Below are 20,580 nucleotides of genomic sequence, written 5' to 3' on the forward strand. Positions count from 1 at the left end.
CTGCTCCAACCCCTGATCCACCGTGATGCCTATCCCTCTCAGCTCCGCTTTATCCACCAGCAAGTAAGGCCTCGAACCGCTGAACTTCCGTTTCCCTCCCGGCATTCTGTTCTCACTTCTGTGTTCCTCTTCAGGAAGACCATTGGTCCGGTTCCGCCCTCCCGAGTGTCCCATCCTGGATGTCTTTCACATTTTACACCGTGTTTATAATAAACCACTGATCTTACCTTGGTCTCTCTAGTGTGTTCTGCGCATGTGGGTTAATCAAGTAAACCAAAACATGACAGTCTCAGACACAGGGACAGACGCAGTCGGGTTCTCACATTTTATTCTGTTATTTACACTCAGGGACAAATCCACAGTCTGAACCGATGATGGACGGAGCCACGCCCCCCCGGCGGTGGGCGGAGCCTGGCCGCAGCATCTATCCAAACCAGTGGTTCCCCATGCACTCCCTGTTCCAGGGGGCGCCGCAGAGCCAGCACCACTCCGCTCGGCATTGGGTACACTGCATGTGCATGCAGCCGCCTGCAGGGGGAGACACAGGCAGCCTTCAGTGCTCACCTGGTGGACAAATGGGCGGGCTCTGGGGCGGAGCTTACCGTTCCTCTCCACAGGTACCAGGCAGCGCGGGCAGCGCCGGGTCGACTCCAGGATGAGCTGCAGAGACGCCCGGTCCCACCTCCCTCTCTGAGACGCCTCGTCCTCCACCACGAAGCCCTGAGGAGAGGGACCGCCTTCATCACCTCCATCATCATCGTCATCATCATCATCATTATCATCATGTGACTCACCTGGCAGGCGTCCGCTGGGGGCGGGGCTGCAGGGCCCTCGCACGGCCCCTCATGGAAGCCCTCCCTGCAGTCCCTGCAGAAGACGAAGCCGCAGCCCAGCAGCCGCCGGTCACACTCCACCTTCCTGCTGCCCTCAGGTGGTAGAAGCCCCGCCCCACAGCCAGGTGAGGGACACAGCACGCCGCCGGCGGTCAGTAGACACTCCTCAGCGCCGTACTGCTGGTAGCGGCCGTACTGAGGGAGAACCACAGGGGTCAGCACCGGCCCACACAACCGAACCCCCAGCTGGAGATGGTTCATCTGGAAACACCTGGACAGGAAGTGATGCAGCTGAACAGAGACCTGATCTCTGCTGGTCATCAGTTCCTGTCCTCACCTGTCTGCAGGTGTTTCAGGTGAACTACAGGCACCTGAAGGTTTGAACTGGTTTGAACTGGTTCCATTTCGGGACTGTTCAGCAGACAAAGTCTCTCTGCATCACTTCCTGTTCTGTTGTTAGGGTTCGTCCTTTTCCCTGGTGACTAAGATCCCTCAGTGTTCATTCCCTCATCTTCCTCATCTTCCTCTGCTCCAGCTGCCCCGCCTCCCTCTGACCGGCCACACCCCCATCAACCTCCCACTGCTTCCAGTGTATTCGCCTCTGATCCAGGTTCTGCTTCCTCCGTTACTTTATTTCACCTCCATATTTATTCAGCTGAACCTCAATGAGTCACCAATTCTGGGGTGACCCGAGAACACAGGAAGTACTTCTTGGGGTGACCCAAGAACACAGGAAGTACTTCCTGGGGTGACCCTGACTCTTTCTGTGGTGGAGTCACCTGATTGTCTCCCAGGATCCTGAAGTGATGTAACTCTCTGATCAGAGAGTTTTCACAGCCAGCTGCAGAGAGACAACAGGAAGTCAGGCACATCACCTGTTGGACCCGCTCCCTTGAGGCTCCGCCCCTAACCTGCACATGGCAACGAGTATCCAATCACAGCGTCATAAATAAACTGCCGCTCGTTCAGCCGCGTCTGGCAGTAGCGCTGGAAGCAGTCCAGGCAGATCACATGACGGTCCGAACACTGGAAGACCAGAACCACGTCCCTGGAGACGGAGACTGGGTGAGGAGGGGGGCGGAGAGGGACGGAGGGAGAAACAGGTGAGGACGTTACCTGATGTCGGTGCAGCCGATGCAGGGAACGCTTCTGGTGTTGGACAGGACGAGGTCCAGCGCCACCGAGACGTCGTCCTCTGACGTGGGGTGAGACGCACATTTCATGTAGAACTCCTGCCATCAAGGACCAATCAAAGTTAAGAGATCAAGGACTTCCTGTCTGAAACTCTCAGGCCCCGCCCCTTACCGCCTCATTGCCGTGGCAACCTTCAAACTGACAGACGCCATGAATCCGTCCAGGCAGGAGAACATCATCCCAGCAGGAAGGACCCTGAGAGACAGACACACAGAAGGGTAACAGCACGCCCTGCTGGCTGCCAGCAGGAACTGCAGCAGGACTGGAATTACTACACAGGAAGTAGTACACACACAGGAAGTACTGCAGTTCCGTTCTCACCCTGCAGAGCGTCAGCGTCATCTGTCTGCAGCGCCGACAGCGAACACGGAGTTTCCCTGACTGGATGGATGAGCAGCGCTTACAGTACACGAAGAAGGTACTACACACACCTGGAGACAGAGAACACATACCTGGAGACACAACACACACCTGGAGACAGGTGTGTGTTGACCTTTAGGAGCTACTGACCTTTAGGAGCTGCAGCCTGTTGCTCTGTCCTCTGATCTTCATCTCCTCCTCCTCCCTCCAGGACGGTGGTCTGCACTGCGGCGGTGGCGACGGCGGCCAGCCTGGAGGAGCTCAGGTCCAGCCGGGTCAGCCTTGTTACGCTGGCAGCCAGGTGTTCCTGCGGCGGCGGCAGGTGGAGGGAGCCTGGAGGAGGAAGCACCACGTGGACTGTGCTGTGCTCTGGGAGGTCACAGCCCTGACAGGAGGACAGCAGGTGAGAAGGACAGCAGATGAGGAGGACAGCAGGTGAGAAGGACAGCAGGTGAGAAGGACAGCAGGTAAGCGCTACCTGCACATGGGAGTGGCAGCTCACCTGGAGGGAGGCGGAGCTCTGCAGCTCCCTGCCGGCGAACAGAACCCGGAGCTCCTGGGCAGGAACTCCCTGCTGGCTCGCCACGATCTCCTTCAGCTCCGCCACGCGGGCCGCCGCGCTCAGCTCCATGGCAACGCCGGGGCCGCGGTTGAACCGCACAAACACTGCAGCACAGGTGAGGCTCTAACTTCACACTCAAGCAGATTTCATGGTTTTACTTCTGACGGCCTGTTGGGTTCATATGGCTCTAGTCGGTCTCAGGCAGGACCAGGACCAGAACCAGAACCAGGTGAGGGCGTTCAGCCGGATCAGAACCTGGTTCTGTTTCTGATCCGGATGGCTTCAGTTCATTCTGATGTTTCTTTGTGTTTTTAATGTATTTGTTGTTTGAACTTTGATGAATGATTGGTTCTCTGGTAGCCCCGCCCCCTGACACACCTGGACCGGCAGGTTCTGCTTTAAGAACTACAACAGGAAGACATTTCAATATTCGCTCAGGTGAGACTTGTCATTAAAAGCACCTGTTGAAAATATGAACCATCATAAGGCATTAGTAATGTTTATTTATTATTGGTTTAATAATCTATAATCTTTATTTATTATTGGTTTAATAATCTATAATGTGTTTTCATCAGCTGTAAGCAAAATCATCAACATTCACAGAAATAAAAGTTTTAAATCACCGTTTTTTAAATTATTCACTGAAACTTCATTCATATTCCAGTTTATTTAATTTTTATTCTAGTTTTTGGGTCCGGTTGTTTCTGGTCCCAGCGGTCCAGAACCAAGAGGTCCAGTTTCGGGTCCAACACGTCACTGACTTTCTGTGCATCAGAACCACCAGAACTGGGCTGACCAGGTCCAGTCCTCCAGAACCTGCCGCACTGGCGGGCCGGTACCGGTCCATTCACTGAGGGATGCAGGATGGTAGAACTGGACCTGGACTCACCTCCAGAACTTTCTCAATTTTATTACCAATTTAAATAAATCTAGACCGCTCGGTTCTTCTGACTGGTTCGGAACCCTGTGACCCGGCCTATTGGACAGGTTCTGGTCGGAGCCCAGTCCACCGCGGTTCTGATCTTTAAGTTGTAGGAATTGCGGGTCGATCAGGTCACGTGTCCCCGAGTCACCTGATCGATCTTCGATCCGAACCTAACCGAGAACCGGACCAGAACTCACCGATCATCCTGCTGCGCGTCCTTCATGGACGTGTTTACAGCCTGCCGGCCGCGGTGCACTCTGGGAGCTGTAGTCCGGCACTTAGCGGGCAGGATTACAGCCACCTGCCGGACTGGAGGGGAACGGCAGGCTGCGGCCAGAGGAGGAGGTTAACCTGGAGACCACAAGTATTCATACCCCCCACAGATTCAGCCAACCAGGAGTCCAACTGGTTTCCATGACAACCTAAATGTTTAACATAATTTTGAAAGGCGTTATTGGCTTCGGTGATCACCCTGCGCTGGCACATTACCTGCAGCTTCATCTTGATGCGGTTCTGGTTATGATCCATCAGAACCCCTGGCTCAGAATGTGACCCTTCAAATTAAAAGCCTACTTGATGCAATAGGAAGTGGAAGCAGACAGGAAGATGTTTTAATATTTATTAGAAAATGGCGACAGAACAGGTGAACAGGTTTATTCTAGTACAATAAGGAACGTTGTTCTTTCTATCTGCAGAACCAAACCCAAACAAACCAACACGATGGGGGTGGGGGGCGTTAAGGGGAAGGGTATTAAGGGGCGGGGCATCAAGTGCTGCTTATCTTCTACAGGAGGTGGGGGTCGGGGGGCCCACACATTTATAAATAAATCACCATTAAATTAACTCCAATTCACACAATAAAACTCAAAGTGTCGAGCAGGAACACAGAGTGAAGGGGGCGGGGCATCCGCAGGAAACGCTTTTATGTTGGTGACAGATTGTCCGTAGGAATCGATCGCTGATCAATAACCAATTTCACAGGTTTCATTTGAACCATCCAATCAGCAGTCAGTTTACTGAAGAGTCTGCTGGCCTTGACTCCATTTCCCATGAGGCTCTGGGACTGTTTGAGGAGGGGGCGGGGCAGGGGGCGGGACCAGAACAGGTGGATTGCCTGTAAGCCCATTCAGAGGAGCAGGAAGCTAACGGTCCCTTCTGACCATATATGGAAGCGGCCGACACGCCCATATATGGCCGTCCTGCTGCTATCTACACAGAACCAGTTCCAGTTCCTGAAACCTGGAGAACTAGAATCCCAACGGGTCCAGAACATTTCTCACTCTGACCACAACTGGTCCCAGAACCGGTCCAGAACCGGTCGGCGCCGGTCCAGAACCAACCCAGAACGGGTCCGGGTCGAAGAGACCCTCACTCGGAGTCGGACTCCAGCGGGGCGGTCTCGTCCACCATGGGAGGGCTGCGGCTCAGGGCGGCGGCCTGCAGGTGGGCGGCCTGCAGGTGCGCCTTCTTGTGGCGGGAGAAGCTGGAGGAGTGCATGAAGGTCTTGTTGCACGCCACGCACACGTAGGTCTTGGACTTGGAGGCGGCCAGGCCCGGCTTGGCGAGGACGGGCTTTCCCGGGCCAGCACCGTGAGTCTGCTGGTGCCGCGCCAGCCTGGAGGCGTGGCTGAAGCTCTTGCCGCAGAGGTCGCAGGCGTGGCGGCGGCCGCCCGGCTCCCCGGCGCCGGCCTCCGGGTCGTCGTCGGCCCCGCGGGGGGGCCGCCCCCCGCGGCGGCGGCGGTTCTTCTTGCACAGGGTGTAGAAGTTGGGCTTGTCGCGGGAGCAGAGCTTGAGGCGGATCTTGAGGTCGGACGAGCTCTCGCCCAGGTTCTCCTTGCCGGGCGTGTAGCTGTCCAGCAGCTCCTTCACGTGGCTCACCTGGTGCTTGGACAGCTGGGTGGACGTCCGGAAGCTCAGGTCGCACTGCGGGCAGGCGTAGAACCGGTCCGCCGGGCCCGCTGCCGGGCCTGCCGCCACGCCACCGCCCGCCTTACGGGGCTTCTTGTTCCTGGCGGCGGCCTTGTGGCGCAGGGCGGCGGTGGGCTCCGCCTCCCTGGCCCCGCCCTTCCCCTTCTTGTGGACGAGGCGATGGCGTGACAGGCTGGAGCTGTGGTTGAACTCCTTCCCACAGATGTTGCAGGGGTGGATGCGCCGCTTCCCATGGAGCCGCAGGTGGCTGCCCAGCATCCTGGGGAGACAGAGCGGGTCAGAACCAGGATAGAGCTAAAGGAACGGGTCAGTACTGGGTCAGCACTAACGGAACGGGTCAGAACTAATGGCATGGGTCAAAACTAAAGGAACGGGTCAGAACCGGGTCAGAACTAAAGGTACGGGTCAGGAACGGGTCAGGAACGGGTCAGAACCGGGTCAGCACTAAAGGAACGGGTCAGAACTAATGGAACGGGTCAGAGCTAAAGGAACGCGAGTCGCCCAGGTACCGGACCCGGCCCGCTTCCCGCCCCAGCAGAACCTTTCGCCCAGCTCACCTGCTGCCCTTGAAGCTCATGCCGCAGTGCGGGCAGGCGTAGCGGGCGTCGGGGTGCGACGGCTCCAGGGTCCTCTTGGCGGCCGGCGGCGGCCCGGTCCGGCCTGTGTGGGTCTGCTGGTGCCGGTACAGACTGGAGGCGTGGCTATAGCGCTTCCCGCAGTAACTGCAGCGGTACTGCCGGCCCTCCGGCTCGTAGTAGTCCCCGTCCGGGTCCGCCTCGCCGTCAGGCGCGCCGCCACCGGCCTCCAGCAGCAGCCGCGTCTCCTCGCCGTCCTCGTCCTCCTCGTCCGAGTCCGTCTTGATCTCCACGCTCTGCTCCGTCACCTCGCAGGGGAACACCTCCTCGTATGGCGCGAAGAAGGCCTCGTCCGCCTCGATCTTCAGCGGCTCCGCCGTCAGCTCCTCCGCCTCGTCCGAGTCCTTCTTCACGCAGGAGATGGTGAACTTGGAGCCGACCTCGGCCCACTTCACCACGTACTCGATGGGCTGCGTGTCCAGCTCCACCGTGATGAAGTCCGCGCCCAGGGCGTCCGACTCCGACACCGTCAGCTCCGTCTCCGAGTCCTCCATCCCGCAGGCGGCGAGGAAGAGGAGCCGACCTGAGGAGGAAGAGCAGGGGTCACGGGGTCAGATTAGGGAGAGGAACGCCACTTCCTAGTGACGAGCGGCCAGAACCGACTGAGCTTGGGGCCCGGTTCTGGTTCCATCCAGCACAGACAGAACCAACAGAGCCACAGCTGGGTCCAATCAGAGCTCAGCAACCCAACAGAACCTCAGTGTGTTCTGCTGGCTGGGGTCATCCTGAGCTCCTCCTGTAGTCATGATGCTACCGGCTGCTGCAGGACAAACTGGCCACTCCTCCTCCCTTTCTTCTTCTACTACTCTCCAGTTTGCACCGTTTGCCGCCATTTTAACCTTTGGTTTCCTGTTCTTTTCTCTCCATGGCAGCTTCACCTGCTCTGTGTTCTGATTGGCTGGTTCCTTCCTGGAGGCGGCTGGCATGATGCTGCCATCACCTAATCGCTCTCCCTCTCCTGCTGTTTCTACTTTCATGAACATCAAAAATAATCCAACATCAGTTCATCTGTTTCTTCTTCGGCTGTGTCTTCGCTAACCTCCAGTCGGTCGGTTCCCATGGTACTGAGCCCGGTTCTGGTTCTGCTGGAGGTTTCTTCCTGTTAAAGGGGATTTTTTTCCTCTCCACTGTCGCTACATGCATGATCTGTATGAGGAATTGCTGTAAAGTTAATGATTCCATGAAAGGGATTGTCGCCCCCTGCTGCCCAGGAGGAGTGAATGCTGTAAGGACCTGCTGGGTTTCCAGTTTAACCAGTTAGGATAATGATTTGGCCCTGAATGGATTGATTGCTAACTGGTACTGACCTATAATCTGTTTGGATGATTCGATTAAACCAAGTTTTCTTCCTCAGTATAAAGGCAAGGTTCCAGATCAATTCTAGATGAACAGATCAGATCTAGATAAATAGATCTGGTCTCGGATCAGTTTATCTCACTCAGTATTTTTATTAAACTCCTCCCAGAGGTTCCTGACTTCCTGTTGTTCCCCAGGTGGCCGACAGAGGGCGCCAGCCGCCTGACTTCTCTCAGTAAAGCTTAATTTGGCTCTCGCTGCAACATTTTATGACTGCCGTCCGGAAGCCGAACCGAGCCCTACACAGTCATGGTTCTGGAAACATCCCGACCCGCTGCTAAAACCGCTGCCGTAGTTCGCCCGGCTCGCAGGAGTAAAACCGGCGTTTTTCTCAGAGAAGTTCCGGGGCCGGGCGGCTGTCAGGAAGCAGGACCAGCTGCTCTCCTTCCCGGCGGGAACTGTCAGAATAAAAACCCGGAGCTCATCGCAGAAGTACCAGAACCGGGCCAGAATTTGGTTACTCACCAAGATCCAGCCGTTAATCAGTGAAATCCACCGGAGCGGGCTGTGACAATAACAGGAAGCCGCCGCCGGGACACGGAGCTCCGAGAGGAAGGATTAAATGGTCGAGACGACCGGAAGACGGCCCTTCAAAATAAGAGCAGTAAAGTTACAAACATTACAGAGGTGGAAAAAATATCATGGCTACGCTTCCGCGTTCAGCAATTAAAAAATGACATTAAAATGTACAAATAAAACATTTATGACCTCACTATCGGTTTCATGTATTAAATGTGCTAGACTTAAAATAAAAAACATTTAATAACTAAAGAATATAAAATATGAACACAACCTTCAAATAAATGTTACAAAAAGTAAAACATTCAACATGACATCAGAAATCAGTTTAATAATGTAAAACTAAATCTAACAAAATATCAAAAATAACTAGATAAGAAAATTACATTAAAAAATATTACATTTTGTTGAAAATGAGATCGGTGTGTTGCGCGGCCGGTGGCACAGCGTTTAGAGCCCGGAGGCCTCGGCCCGCCACGCAGCCCAAACGGGTTTGAATCCCATGATTGAGTCTCGGCCCGTTGACCTTTGCCCCATGTCTTATGCTTCTCCCACAACCTGCCTTTTTAGCCAACATAAATCATAACAAATATGTTTTAAAACTGTATAAAAACTACAAATAGAAAATTGGAAAAACGTCATGAAAACTTTAAAGTTGATCTGCCTCCTTTGTTCACTCTGCTGCCCTCTAAAGGTCAAAGATATACATTACATTTTAAAAAATGCTGCGAAAATAAGATAAAAACCATTAAACAAATATTTAAGCAGACAGTAGGAGGAGTAGGTCAAAGGTCACTGGAAAACAAGATTGCGCTGGTGCAACTGCAAGCATCTGATTGGCCGATATTCACGCAGGAAGCTGATGGTGCAGCCAATCAGAGAGGAGGAAGACTGTTCAGGGTTAATTATGTGACACTCCAGCAGCCAATGAGGAGAGGACAGAGACGTCCTGACGTCACGTCTGAGCGGAAGCAGGATAAGTCAGGACAATGACCTGACCCTGACCTGACCTTGACCTGCATCTCTGTAGTTCAGGTGAGTCCAGGAGAAAGCAGGTTCTATTGTCTCAGGTCCAACCGGACCAGAACCCGCTCAAGATCCAAACATCAGAACTGAGGAGTTTCCTCCGTTTGTCCACCGAGGGACAGAAGAGGATGTTCTATTTCATTTTAATCTGTTTTTATTCTTAAACCAGAGTTAAGAGTTAAACCTGAATTAATCCAAAGTTAAACCTGAATTAATCCAGAGTTAAGCCTGAATTAATCCAGAGTTAAACCTGAATTAATCCAAAGTTAAACCTGAATTAATCCAGAGTTAAACCTGAATTAATCCAAAGTTAAACCTGAATTAATCCAGAGTTAAGCCTGAATTAATCCAGAGTTAAACCTGAATTAATCCAGAGTTAACCTTGAATTAATCCAGAGTTAAGCCTGAATTAATCCAGACTTAAACCTGAATTAATCCAGAGTTAAACCTGAATTAATACAGAGTTAACCTTGAATTAATCCAGAGTTAAGCCTGAATTAATCCAGAGTTAACCTTGAATTAATCCAGAGTTAACCTTGAATTAATCCAGAGTTAACCTTGAATTAATCCAAAGTTAAACCTGAATTAATCCAGAGTTAAACCTGAATTAATCCAGAGTTAAGCCTGAATTAATCCAGACTTAAACCTGAATTAATCCAGAGTTAACCTTGAATTAATCCAGAGTTAAGCCTGAATTAATCCAGAGTTAAGCCTGAATTAATCCAAAGTTAAACCTGAATTAATCCAGACTTAAACCTGAATTAATCCAGAGTTAAGCCTGAATTAATCCAGACTTAAACCTGAATTAATCCAGAGTTAACCTTGAATTAATCCAAAGTTAAACCTGAATTAATCCAGAGTTAACCTTGAATTAATCCAGTGTTAACCTTGAATTAATCCAGTGTTAAACCTGAATTAATCCAGAGTTAAACCTGAATTAATCCAGAGTTAACCTTGAATTAATCCAGACTTAAACCTGAATTAATCCAAAGTTAAACCTGAATTAATCCAGACTTAAACCTGAATTAATCCAAAGTTAAACCTGAATTAATCCAGAGTTAACCTTGAATTAATCCAGAGTTAACCTTGAATTAATCCAGAGTTAAGCCTGAATTAATCCAAAGTTAAACCTGAATTAATCCAGAGTTAAACCTGAATTAATCCAGAGTTAACCTTGAATTAATCCAGAGTTAACCTTGAATTAATCCAGAGTTAAGCCTGAATTAATCCAAAGTTAAACCTGAATTAATCCAGAGTTAAACCTGAATTAATCCAGAGTTAAGCCTGAATTAATCCAGACTTAAACCTGAATTAATCCAGAGTTAACCTTGAATTAATCCAGAGTTAAGCCTGAATTAATCCAGAGTTAAGCCTGAATTAATCCAGAGTTAAACCTGAATTAATCCAAAGTTAAACCTGAATTAATCCAGAGTTAAACCTGAATTAATCCAAAGTTAAACCTGAATTAATCCAGAGTTAAGCCTGAATTAATCCAGAGTTAAACCTGAATTAATCCAGAGTTAACCTTGAATTAATCCAGAGTTAAGCCTGAATTAATCCAGACTTAAACCTGAATTAATCCAGAGTTAAACCTGAATTAATACAGAGTTAACCTTGAATTAATCCAGAGTTAAGCCTGAATTAATCCAGAGTTAACCTTGAATTAATCCAGAGTTAACCTTGAATTAATCCAGAGTTAACCTTGAATTAATCCAAAGTTAAACCTGAATTAATCCAGAGTTAAACCTGAATTAATCCAGAGTTAAGCCTGAATTAATCCAGACTTAAACCTGAATTAATCCAGAGTTAACCTTGAATTAATCCAGAGTTAAGCCTGAATTAATCCAGAGTTAAGCCTGAATTAATCCAAAGTTAAACCTGAATTAATCCAGACTTAAACCTGAATTAATCCAGAGTTAAGCCTGAATTAATCCAGACTTAAACCTGAATTAATCCAGAGTTAACCTTGAATTAATCCAAAGTTAAACCTGAATTAATCCAGACTTAAACCTGAATTAATCCAGAGTTAAGCCTGAATTAATCCAGACTTAAACCTGAATTAATCCAGTGTTAAACCTGAATTAATCCAGAGTTAAACCTGAATTAATCCAGAGTTAACCTTGAATTAATCCAGACTTAAACCTGAATTAATCCAAAGTTAAACCTGAATTAATCCAGACTTAAACCTGAATTAATCCAAAGTTAAACCTGAATTAATCCAGAGTTAACCTTGAATTAATCCAGAGTTAACCTTGAATTAATCCAGAGTTAAGCCTGAATTAATCCAAAGTTAAACCTGAATTAATCCAGAGTTAAACCTGAATTAATCCAGAGTTAACCTTGAATTAATCCAGAGTTAACCTTGAATTAATCCAGAGTTAAGCCTGAATTAATCCAAAGTTAAACCTGAATTAATCCAGAGTTAAACCTGAATTAATCCAGAGTTAAGCCTGAATTAATCCAGACTTAAACCTGAATTAATCCAGAGTTAACCTTGAATTAATCCAGAGTTAAGCCTGAATTAATCCAGAGTTAAGCCTGAATTAATCCAGAGTTAAACCTGAATTAATCCAGAGTTAAACCTGAATTAATCCAGAGTTAAACCTGAATTAATCCAGACTTAAACCTGAATTAATCCAGAGTTAAACCTGAATTAATCCAGAGTTAAGCCTGAATTAATCCAGACTTAAACCTGAATTAATCCAGAGTTAACCTTGAATTAATCCAAAGTTAAACCTGAATTAATCCAGAGTTAACCTTGAATTAATCCAGTGTTAAACCTGAATTAATCCAGAGTTAACCTTGAATTAATCCAGACTTAAACCTTGAATTAATCCAGAGTTAAACCTGAATTAATCCAGACTTAAACCTGAATTAATCCAAAGTTAAACCTGAATTAATCCAGACTTAAACCTGAATTAATCCAAAGTTAAACCTGAATTAATCCAGAGTTAACCTTGAATTAATCCAGAGTTAAACCTGAATTAATCCAGAGTTAAACCTGAATTAATCCAGAGTTAAACCTGAATTAATCCAGAGTTAACCTTGAATTAATCCAGAGTTAAACCTGAATTAATCCAGAGTTAAACCTGAATTAATCCAGAGTTAACCTTGAATTAATCCAGTGTTAAACCTGAATTAATCCAGAGTTAAACCTGAATTAATCCAGAGTTAACCTTGAATTAATCCAGACTTAAACCTTAAATTAATCCAGAGTTAAACCTGAATTAATCCAGACTTAAACCTGAATTAATCCAAAGTTAAACCTGAATTAATCCAGACTTAAACCTGAATTAATCCAAAGTTAAACCTGAATTAATCCAGAGTTAACCTTGAATTAATCCAGAGTTAAACCTGAATTAATCCAGAGTTAACCTTGAATTAATCCAGAGTTAAGCCTGAATTAATCCAGACTTAAACCTGAATTAATCCAGAGTTAACCTTGAATTAATCCAGAGTTAACCTTGAATTAATCCAGAGTTAACCTTGAATTAATCCAAAGTTAAACCTGAATTAATCCAGAGTTAAACCTGAATTAATCCAGACTTAAACCTGAATTAATCCAGAGTTAAGCCTGAATTAATCCAGACTTAAACCTGAATTAATCCAGAGTTAAGCCTGAATTAATCCAGACTTAAACCTGAATTAATCCAGACTTAAACCTGAATTAATCCAGAGTTAAGCCTGAATTAATCCAGAGTTAAACCTGAATTAATCCAGACTTAAACCTGAATTAATCCAGAGTTAAACTCCCCGCTGCTGCAGGAGGTTTCTGGTTTGAATCCCGGTGGATTCTCTCCTGGTACTCCAGCTGTGATTGGTAGTTGCTTCTGGGTTCGGCCAATGGATGGAGTGAAGCCGCTACAATTTCACCTGCTGTGTGACGTCACTTCCTGTCTCCTGGCCTCACCTGGACACCAGCAGGTTCATTTCTGAGGAAGAGGAGGAGGCTGGATGGACATGATGAAGAAAAGGCAGGATGGGAGCCTAGAGGGCAGAGAGGAAGAGGAGGAGGAAGAGGAGCAGCACAGTAAATATTTAGGCCTGTGACGCGTTTTCCGCAGCGGCGTCAGCGCGCCGCGCGGTGCCAGAACCTCTGCCGGTACCGAGACCGAGCTTCAAGCAGCTTCCGGCCGGATGGAGCTGCGGGGAGCCTCGCCTCGCGGAGGTTCCGGCTGGTTCTCGGTTCCGAACCCCGGCGGCCCGCCGCACCGCGGCTCCTCCCGCACATTTCCTACCGCGCTCCTTGGCGTCAAACCGCCGCGCCGCTTCCGGACCCAGTTCCTACTTACGATTCGAGCCGGACCGGTTCTGTCCTGCTGGTTCGGTTCCGGGTTCTGTTCGGAGTCGGTGGTTCCTGCCGCACCTCTGTCACATCTCAGCCGAGGAGCGGCCGCATAGTGGCGGAGCCGACGCTGCCGCGGCGCAGAGGCGGCACGCCTCCAGCTAAAGTCAATGAGACGCTGCGGCGCAGAGGCGTCGCGCCGTAGAGAGCCGACTCTGATTGGTCAAGCCGCTGCGCAGCCTTCGTCTGATTGGCTGGAGGAGTTTCAGCTGAAAGTTTGCATGTAAAGCTCGCGAGATATCGCGAGGCTTTACGCTGTGACGCCACAAGCAGGATTCTGTCTAACTATTTTTATGATTTGATGTAAATATCCGTTTTTTCTGTATCTCTAAATGTTTTAAACCGTTTGAACAATATTTCTAATGCTCATGTTTATAATCTCAGCTTCTCCTGCTGCTGATGTTTCAATTCTGCTCTTCAGTTCCTCACATTTCACCTCATTTTAAGATTTTATTTCTTCTTTTCTACCGCTGGCCTTATATCTGCTGAGTTTTCTCTGAACTTGTTTGAATCACATCAATAAAGTCAAATCACTAATTCAGATGCATATTAAACCAAACATTTTGCTATGAAGAAATGCTTTTAAAACTGTGAGCTGTGGTTTCAGGCTGGTTCTGGTTCTGGTAGGTCTGTGTTCGGTGGGTTGAGCAGTACTTTGGGATGGACAGGAGGAGGGAAGGCCCAAAAACACCTGCTTTGACTAAAAGCTGGGCAGCTCCTGCTACAAAGTGGAGCCGTGTTTCCCTCAGCATACTGTTGGTAATATTGTCGCCTCCAGACGCCAGGAGACAGAAATTCTGAACGTCATGGCCTGGAGTGCATCCCAGTTTTCTCTGGTATATAACCATTCATTTTAGCTTTTAAACTGGTGATATTGGTCCTGTGTCCAGACAGAGGATGGTCAGTAGGACCAGTAGTTCTGAAGATCCTGCAGCTTCACTTGGTCTTCCTGACATGGCGCCAGGAACCTCTGAGCTCTGTTAAGATAAAACTACATCGTCTGATGCTGGGATATTTTCCTCCAACAGGATCCAGAGGAATCAGCTCAGATGTTGAACTGGATTTGATTTCAATCTCATTTGTGAATGTTGCTCCTCATTTTCAGCAGTGGAGCTAGAAAGGTTATCATTTTGGACAAAGTCTCACCAACATCAATATTTCCACTAAATAAGAGGAAGAATAAACAGCAAGTTTGAAAGAGGAAAATCCTTTCAGACTCTGAGCTCAAAGCGAGACACCAGAGAGCAGCAAACTATTTTTTATATTAGAAAATTAATTTATTTTCATATAATTATGGCGGTAGAAGCCATTTGTTTGTTACTTAATGAAATATATTTGTCCCATTTGATGTTTGTTGTGAATAACTTCTACTCGTCATCAGTCCAAGTTTGTGGTTTATTGAACGTTCAGAAACTCCAGCGGCTGAAATGAGCGAAGATAAAATAACCTGAACAGGTGATCAACTCACAACCGCTCTACCTTTTTACTCTCCGTCTCTCTTTGTCGTTTTAGCACACCAGTTGCCGTGGCAACCGCCTGTGCCAGCAAGCCGAGCAGAGATTACGTTAAAAACAAAACATTCAGTCTGTTACCATATCAGGTTTTCAGGCTTGATCTTTATTTTGCGATTATTAATAATCGCTCCCTGAACACAGCGATGGCTGACTGATTTAACTCCTGCTCTGCTAGTAAAAAAGTTGCCTTTTTATTACCGTCATGTTTACAATCAGAAACTACAGCTGGTTGTTAATGTTAAATATATTTTATAACATTATTAGAGTGACTGAAGTGGAAGCTTAGCAATTATGGTTAGCTTAGCATCAGAACAATTTCTATCCATGACGAAACCACAAGAAGATCACTTCCTTCATCTGAACATCTACCTGTTTAAAATGAAAAGCTGTAGATGTTTGCACTAATCCTAGAATATCCTACCTGTTCAAATATTTTAGTTACAGAGGTTTGTAAGAATAAAACAGTATCAGAGGAAACAGGTTTTTATTGGAATTAAATTAAAGACAAATACAGATCAGAGCATTGATCCGTTTTCTGTCTGTTTCAGCAGCAGCCACAATATGTCACTGGAATGATGGGATATGATTAATGCACACTAATATTACACTTTTATACAGATTCAATCCCACATAGCATCGCTACCAAAGTCTATTTAGCAAAGTTTAGTAATAAAGAGTGTAATTAAACTAAAATATTTTAAAGTATAGGGACAAAAAAGCCACAAAACAACTTATTTTGTTCTGATTAACCGCCAAATAATGACTTGTTTACAGTAACAATATTACAGACGGCAAACTAAAGTCATTTATAAATAAATTTATAAGCTGCTTGTCAAGAAAAACATGAAGTAATTCAGCAGCTTAATGAAAGCCAGGAATAAAATAAATTAAAGCTGCAAGCAGCCTCGGGCGGCCCTCGCAGCAAGCGCCGCTCCGGCCTATTGGCCACCGCGGGGGTTCCGGCCACCGCAGAAGCTCTCGCGCGGTTTCCAGCACCGCCGCCCGCCAGCTGCCGCAGAAGCTGTCGCGCATTTCCCCCGCCCGTCCACCGGGCGATACGCGTGAATGCGTTCGGCAGCGCTCCCTGACAACTGTCAAAAAATCTGGTGCAGATTGGTCGATGCATCGAGGAGATACAGCCGATGTATTAACTTAGGGGGCGCAGTGGAGCCAAATTACATTTCAAACCCGTTGGGCTCTTTAGAGGTGAACAAAGGTCATACATATCCAGTTTGGCGCCAATCGGATGATCTATGCGTGAATAAGAGCCAAACGTATGAATATGGCGAGGGACTGATATTTGCCATTTGGCCATGCCCACACGGTTCAGCCAGCAGCGAGCATTGACAGAGTTTATCATCCGAATCATCTTGATTAGGTCAAGAGAGCCATAAGCAGAGCTTTCCAAGGAAAAAAAGGCACTTCCTGTTCTGAGGGGGCGGGGCTTAGATGACGTCATAATATGATGACGTAGGATCGACGGGCATCCCACCAGGATCACTCAGGCCAAGTTTGATGCAGCTCGGTCAAAATATGTGGAATGTAGAGGCAAACGTATACGAATGGCGTTGCCGCCATTGAAAACACTTTAAAGCAAGCGAGACCAACTTTCTATCTGCCATCCAACACAGAATCACCTTGATTAGGTCAAGAGAGCCATAGATGAAAGTTTCCAAGGAAAAAAATAGCACTTTCTGTTCTGAGGGGGCGGGGCTTAGATGACGTCATAATATGATGACGTAGAATCGACGGGCATCCCACCAGGATCACTCAGGCCAAGTTTGGTGCAGAAGCTATCGTCCGTTCACAGTAAAATACGAGACTTCTTGTTGTCAGGGGGCGTGGCCTAAGTGATGTCATCATTTAACCATTGGATATTATTGGACACAAGTTGATGATCAATAACTGAACGTTTGGTGTGTCTGTGAGTTTTTGTGTTAGAAATACAAATTTTTCTTGTTTTCCTCTGTATTACAAAATTTCATTTGCAGGGCAATGCTGCCCTCTGGTGTCGAATTACTGAAAACGTTTCATTATTTCAGTAATTCGACACCAGAGGGCAGCATTGCCCTTCAAATGACGAACGTGGACTGTTTATTCTGTTTAACACAGAAGATCTCTCTTAATTCATTCTGAGGGGGCGGGGCTTAGATCACGTCATAATATGATGACATAGCATTGTCAGGCATCACACCAGGATGAGTCAGGCCAAGTTTGGTGCAGCTCGGTTGAAACGTGGAATCTAGAAGCAAACTTATGGCATCGGCGTTACAGGTCACTTCGCCACGCCGCCACACCCAGCTGCTTCATCGCAGCCGGTCAGGGCTTGGATCCACAACACACCAACATGTCTTCTGTCTCTGGACACAGTTTCATGTTGATTAGGTCAAAGGGCTAAGATAGCGACCATTCACAGTAAAATATGACACTTCCTGTTCTCAGGGGGCGTGGCCTAAGCGATGTCATAATTTCACCACAGGGTCTTTTAGGACACCTAATGATGATCAATAACTGAAGGTTTGGTGTCTCTGTGAGTTTCTGTGCAGGATATATAAGAGTTTCGTGTTTCATGGCGAGTAGGTGAACTTTGACCCCTGGCAACCCCCCTTCAGCAAGCTCATACAGTCACCGTTTTGATAACTTTAAATCAGACATGCCTTATGATCAGACTGACCGAGTTTGAAGCCGATCAATCGAAATCCCTAGGAGGAGTTCGATCAAATGCAAAGGCTGTAAACGTCAAAATCGCAGTCAAAATCTGAACATCAATCCAATATGGCCGACTTCCTGTTGGGTTTAGAGCATGGCTCTAAGAGACTTTTTTGTACATCCTGACAAGATACAAATATGTACCAAGTTTCGTAATTCTAGGTTAAAGCATGGCTTGGGGCTGTTCATTTAAAAAACTCTAGGGGGCCCTATAGAGAAATTAGGCCACGCCCACCAAATTTTGTTATGAATTCCTGTCGGTGGGTGGATAAGGATCCATCCTAGTGAGTTTGGAGCAGCTGGGCCCAAAATTGTGGAATTCAGAGCCAAACGTATGGCATCGGCGTTACAGGTCACTTCGCCACGCCCACCTGCTATGTCAAAGCCGGTCGGGGTTGGAATCCTCAACACACCAACATGTCTTCTGTCTCTGGACACAGTTTCATGTTGATTAGGTGAAAGGACTAAGATAGCGACCGTTCACAGTAAAACATGACACTTCCTGTTCTCAGGGGGCGTGGCCTAAGTGATGTCATCATTTGACCATAGGGTATTGTAGGACACCCGATGACGATCAATCACTGAAAGTTTGGTCCCTCTATGTGTTTTTATATAGGAAATATAAGAGTTTCGTGTTTCATGGCGAGTAGGTGAACTTTGACCCCTGGTAACCCCCCTTCAGCAAGCTCATACAGTCACCGTTTTGATAACTTTAAATCAGACATGCCTTATGATCAGACTGACCGAGTTTGAAGTCGATCAATCGAAATCCCTAGGAGGAGTTCGATCAAATACGAAGGCTGTAAACGTCAAAATCGAGGTCAAAAATGGACCTTCAATACAAAATGGCCGACTTCCTGTAATAGTTGGCTTATAACATTAAATGTAAGTTCTGAGTCTTTTGGTGAGCTCTACATGTGTACCAAATTTCATGTCTCTACGATGAAGTACATTCATACCATTGTGTCAACAGAAAATTGCTAGTTGCCGCCGTTGAGCAAATGTTTTTACGATTTTTGTGACAACCTTAAAATTCAAAATTTTTAAATTTTCTAGTCGCGACCACCAAGTTTGGTGAGTTTTTGAATATGATAAAGCCCCCAAAAAGGCGCCTCTTTGGGGGGGCAGAATCGTAATAAGAAACAGTACAGATACAATAGGCCTTCGCAGCGCTTTGCTGCTCGGGCCTAATTAAAGCCGCAAGCGGCGTCGGGCGGCCCTCGCAGCTCAGCGCCGCTCCGGCCTATTGGCCACCGCGGGGGTTCCGGTACCGCCGCCCGCCAGCCGCCGCAGACGCTCTCGTGTAGTTCCTGCGCCCGTCCGCTAGGCGATACGCAACGATGCGTTCGGCAGCGCTTCCCGACGACGCTGAAAAAATCTTATGCAGATCGACTGATGTAGCAAGGAGATATAGCTGATGGAATAACCTAGGGGGCGCAGTGGAGTCAAATTACAAGTCAATGCTGTTGGGCTCTTTAGAGGTGAACAAAGGTCATACATTTCCAGTTTGGTGCGAATCGGATGATCCATGTGTGATTCAGAAACAATCTGTGCATATCGGACTGCAATTCGCCATTTGGCCACGCCCACACGGTTCATCATCATTTTTTGTCAGATTAAACCCATGTACAGTGATCCCTCGCTATAACGCGGTTCACCTTTCACAGCTTTTTTTGTGCAGTTTTTTTTCACAGTGCATTGTGTTCTGCGTCCTGATTGGCTAAACAGTCTCCATGGTTCTTCTCTACCTGTGCACCAATAACGTTACGGTATTTAAATATACATAATACAGCAAATTTTGGTAAATGTTTTTTCCCAGAAAAAAAATAGCGACAACAACTACACTTAAAAATATAAACGCTACACTTTTGTTTTTGCTCCCATTTTTCATGAGATGGACTCAAAGATCTAAAATTCATTCCAGATAAACAATATTACAATTTCTTTCAAATGTTGTCCACAAATCTGCCTAAATGTTTGATAGTGAGCACTTCTGCTTTGCTGAGATAATCCATCCCACCTCACAGGTGTGCCACATCAAGATGCTGATCTGACATCATGATTAGTGCACAGGTGTACCTTATACTGCCCACAATAAAAGGCCACTCTGAAATGCACAGTTTTGTCTCTCAGCAAAATGCCACAGATGTCGCAAGCATTGAGGGAGCGTGCAATTGGCATGCTGACAGCAGGAATGTCAACCAGATCTGTTGCTCATGCATTGAATGTTCATTTCTCCACCATAAGCCGTCTCCAAAGGCGTTTCAGAGAATATGGCAGTACATCCAACCGGCCTCACAACCGCAGACCACGTGTAACCACACCAGCCCAGGACCTCCACATCCTGCAGGTTCACCTCCAAGATCGTCTGAGACCAGCCACTCAGACAGCTGCTGAAACAATTGGTTTGCATAACCAAAGAATTTCTGCACAAACTGTCAGAAACCGTCTCAGGGAAGCTCAACTGCATGATCGTCGTCCTCATCAGGGTCTTAACCTGACTCCAGATGGTCACCGTAACAGACTTGAGTGGGCAAATGCTCACATTCGATGGCGTCTAGCACAGTGGAGAGGTGTTCTCTTCACGGATGAATCTCGGTTTACATTGTTCAGGGCAGATGGCAGACGGCGTGTGTGGCGTCGTGTGGGTGAGCGCTTTGCTGATGCCAATGT

At 47.3% G+C, this 20,580-nt stretch overlaps 2 protein-coding genes across 5 annotated transcripts; both read right to left on the minus strand.

Annotated features, from left to right (window-relative positions):
• Window positions 1-311: 311 nt before the first annotated feature.
• prkn (parkin RBR E3 ubiquitin protein ligase) lies at window positions 312-4,394 on the minus strand. Its single transcript, XM_005816424.2, has 11 exons — window positions 4,072-4,394; window positions 2,890-3,053; window positions 2,538-2,772; window positions 2,349-2,458; window positions 2,139-2,222; window positions 1,950-2,065; window positions 1,745-1,881; window positions 1,613-1,674; window positions 795-1,028; window positions 603-720; window positions 312-528 (listed from the first exon to the last, which is right to left on the minus strand). Exons 1-11 carry the CDS (start codon window positions 4,076-4,078, stop codon window positions 425-427), a joined length of 1,371 nt encoding a protein of 456 aa, XP_005816481.1. The 5' UTR covers window positions 4,079-4,394; the 3' UTR covers window positions 312-424.
• An 85-nt stretch (window positions 4,395-4,479) lies between these two features.
• LOC102219541 (zinc finger protein 771-like) lies at window positions 4,480-13,845 on the minus strand. Of its 4 annotated transcripts, none has more exons than XM_023327217.1 (5): window positions 13,632-13,845; window positions 8,715-8,875; window positions 8,260-8,382; window positions 6,361-6,961; window positions 4,480-6,062 (listed from the first exon to the last, which is right to left on the minus strand). In XM_023327217.1, exons 4-5 carry the CDS (start codon window positions 6,930-6,932, stop codon window positions 5,243-5,245), a joined length of 1,392 nt encoding a protein of 463 aa, XP_023182985.1. In that variant the 5' UTR covers window positions 6,933-6,961; window positions 8,260-8,382; window positions 8,715-8,875; window positions 13,632-13,845; the 3' UTR covers window positions 4,480-5,242. The 4 variants fall into 4 exon arrangements, with proteins under 4 accessions (XP_023182985.1, XP_023182986.1, XP_023182983.1 ...); XM_023327218.1 differs by lacking the exon at window positions 8,715-8,875 and adding an exon at window positions 13,250-13,326; XM_023327215.1 differs by lacking the exon at window positions 8,715-8,875.
• Between the last annotated feature and the right edge of the window lie 6,735 nt (window positions 13,846-20,580).

Source organism: Xiphophorus maculatus, chromosome 22 (genome assembly GCF_002775205.1).
Source record: "Xiphophorus maculatus strain JP 163 A chromosome 22, X_maculatus-5.0-male, whole genome shotgun sequence".
NCBI classification, from domain to species: domain Eukaryota; kingdom Metazoa; phylum Chordata; class Actinopteri; order Cyprinodontiformes; family Poeciliidae; genus Xiphophorus; species Xiphophorus maculatus.

What these genes read in the sequence shown, in the direction of transcription:
- LOC102219541 (XM_023327215.1), bottom strand. Translation starts at nt 6,932, where the DNA reads ATGGAGGACTCGGAGACGGAGCTGACGGTGTCGGAGTCGGACGCCCTG. An exon ending in ATGAGCTTCAAGGGCAGCAG is followed by an intron (nt 6,063 to 6,360) that starts GTGAGCTGGGCG and finishes CTGTCTCCCCAG; the next exon opens with GATGCTGGGCAGCCACCTGC.
- prkn (XM_005816424.2), bottom strand. An exon ending in ACAGGCTGCAGCTCCTAAAG is followed by an intron (nt 2,459 to 2,537) that starts GTCAGTAGCTCC and finishes CTCTGTCTCCAG; the next exon opens with GTGTGTGTAGTACCTTCTTC. An exon ending in TGACGCTGACGCTCTGCAGG is followed by an intron (nt 2,223 to 2,348) that starts GTGAGAACGGAA and finishes TCTGTCTCTCAG; the next exon opens with GGTCCTTCCTGCTGGGATGA.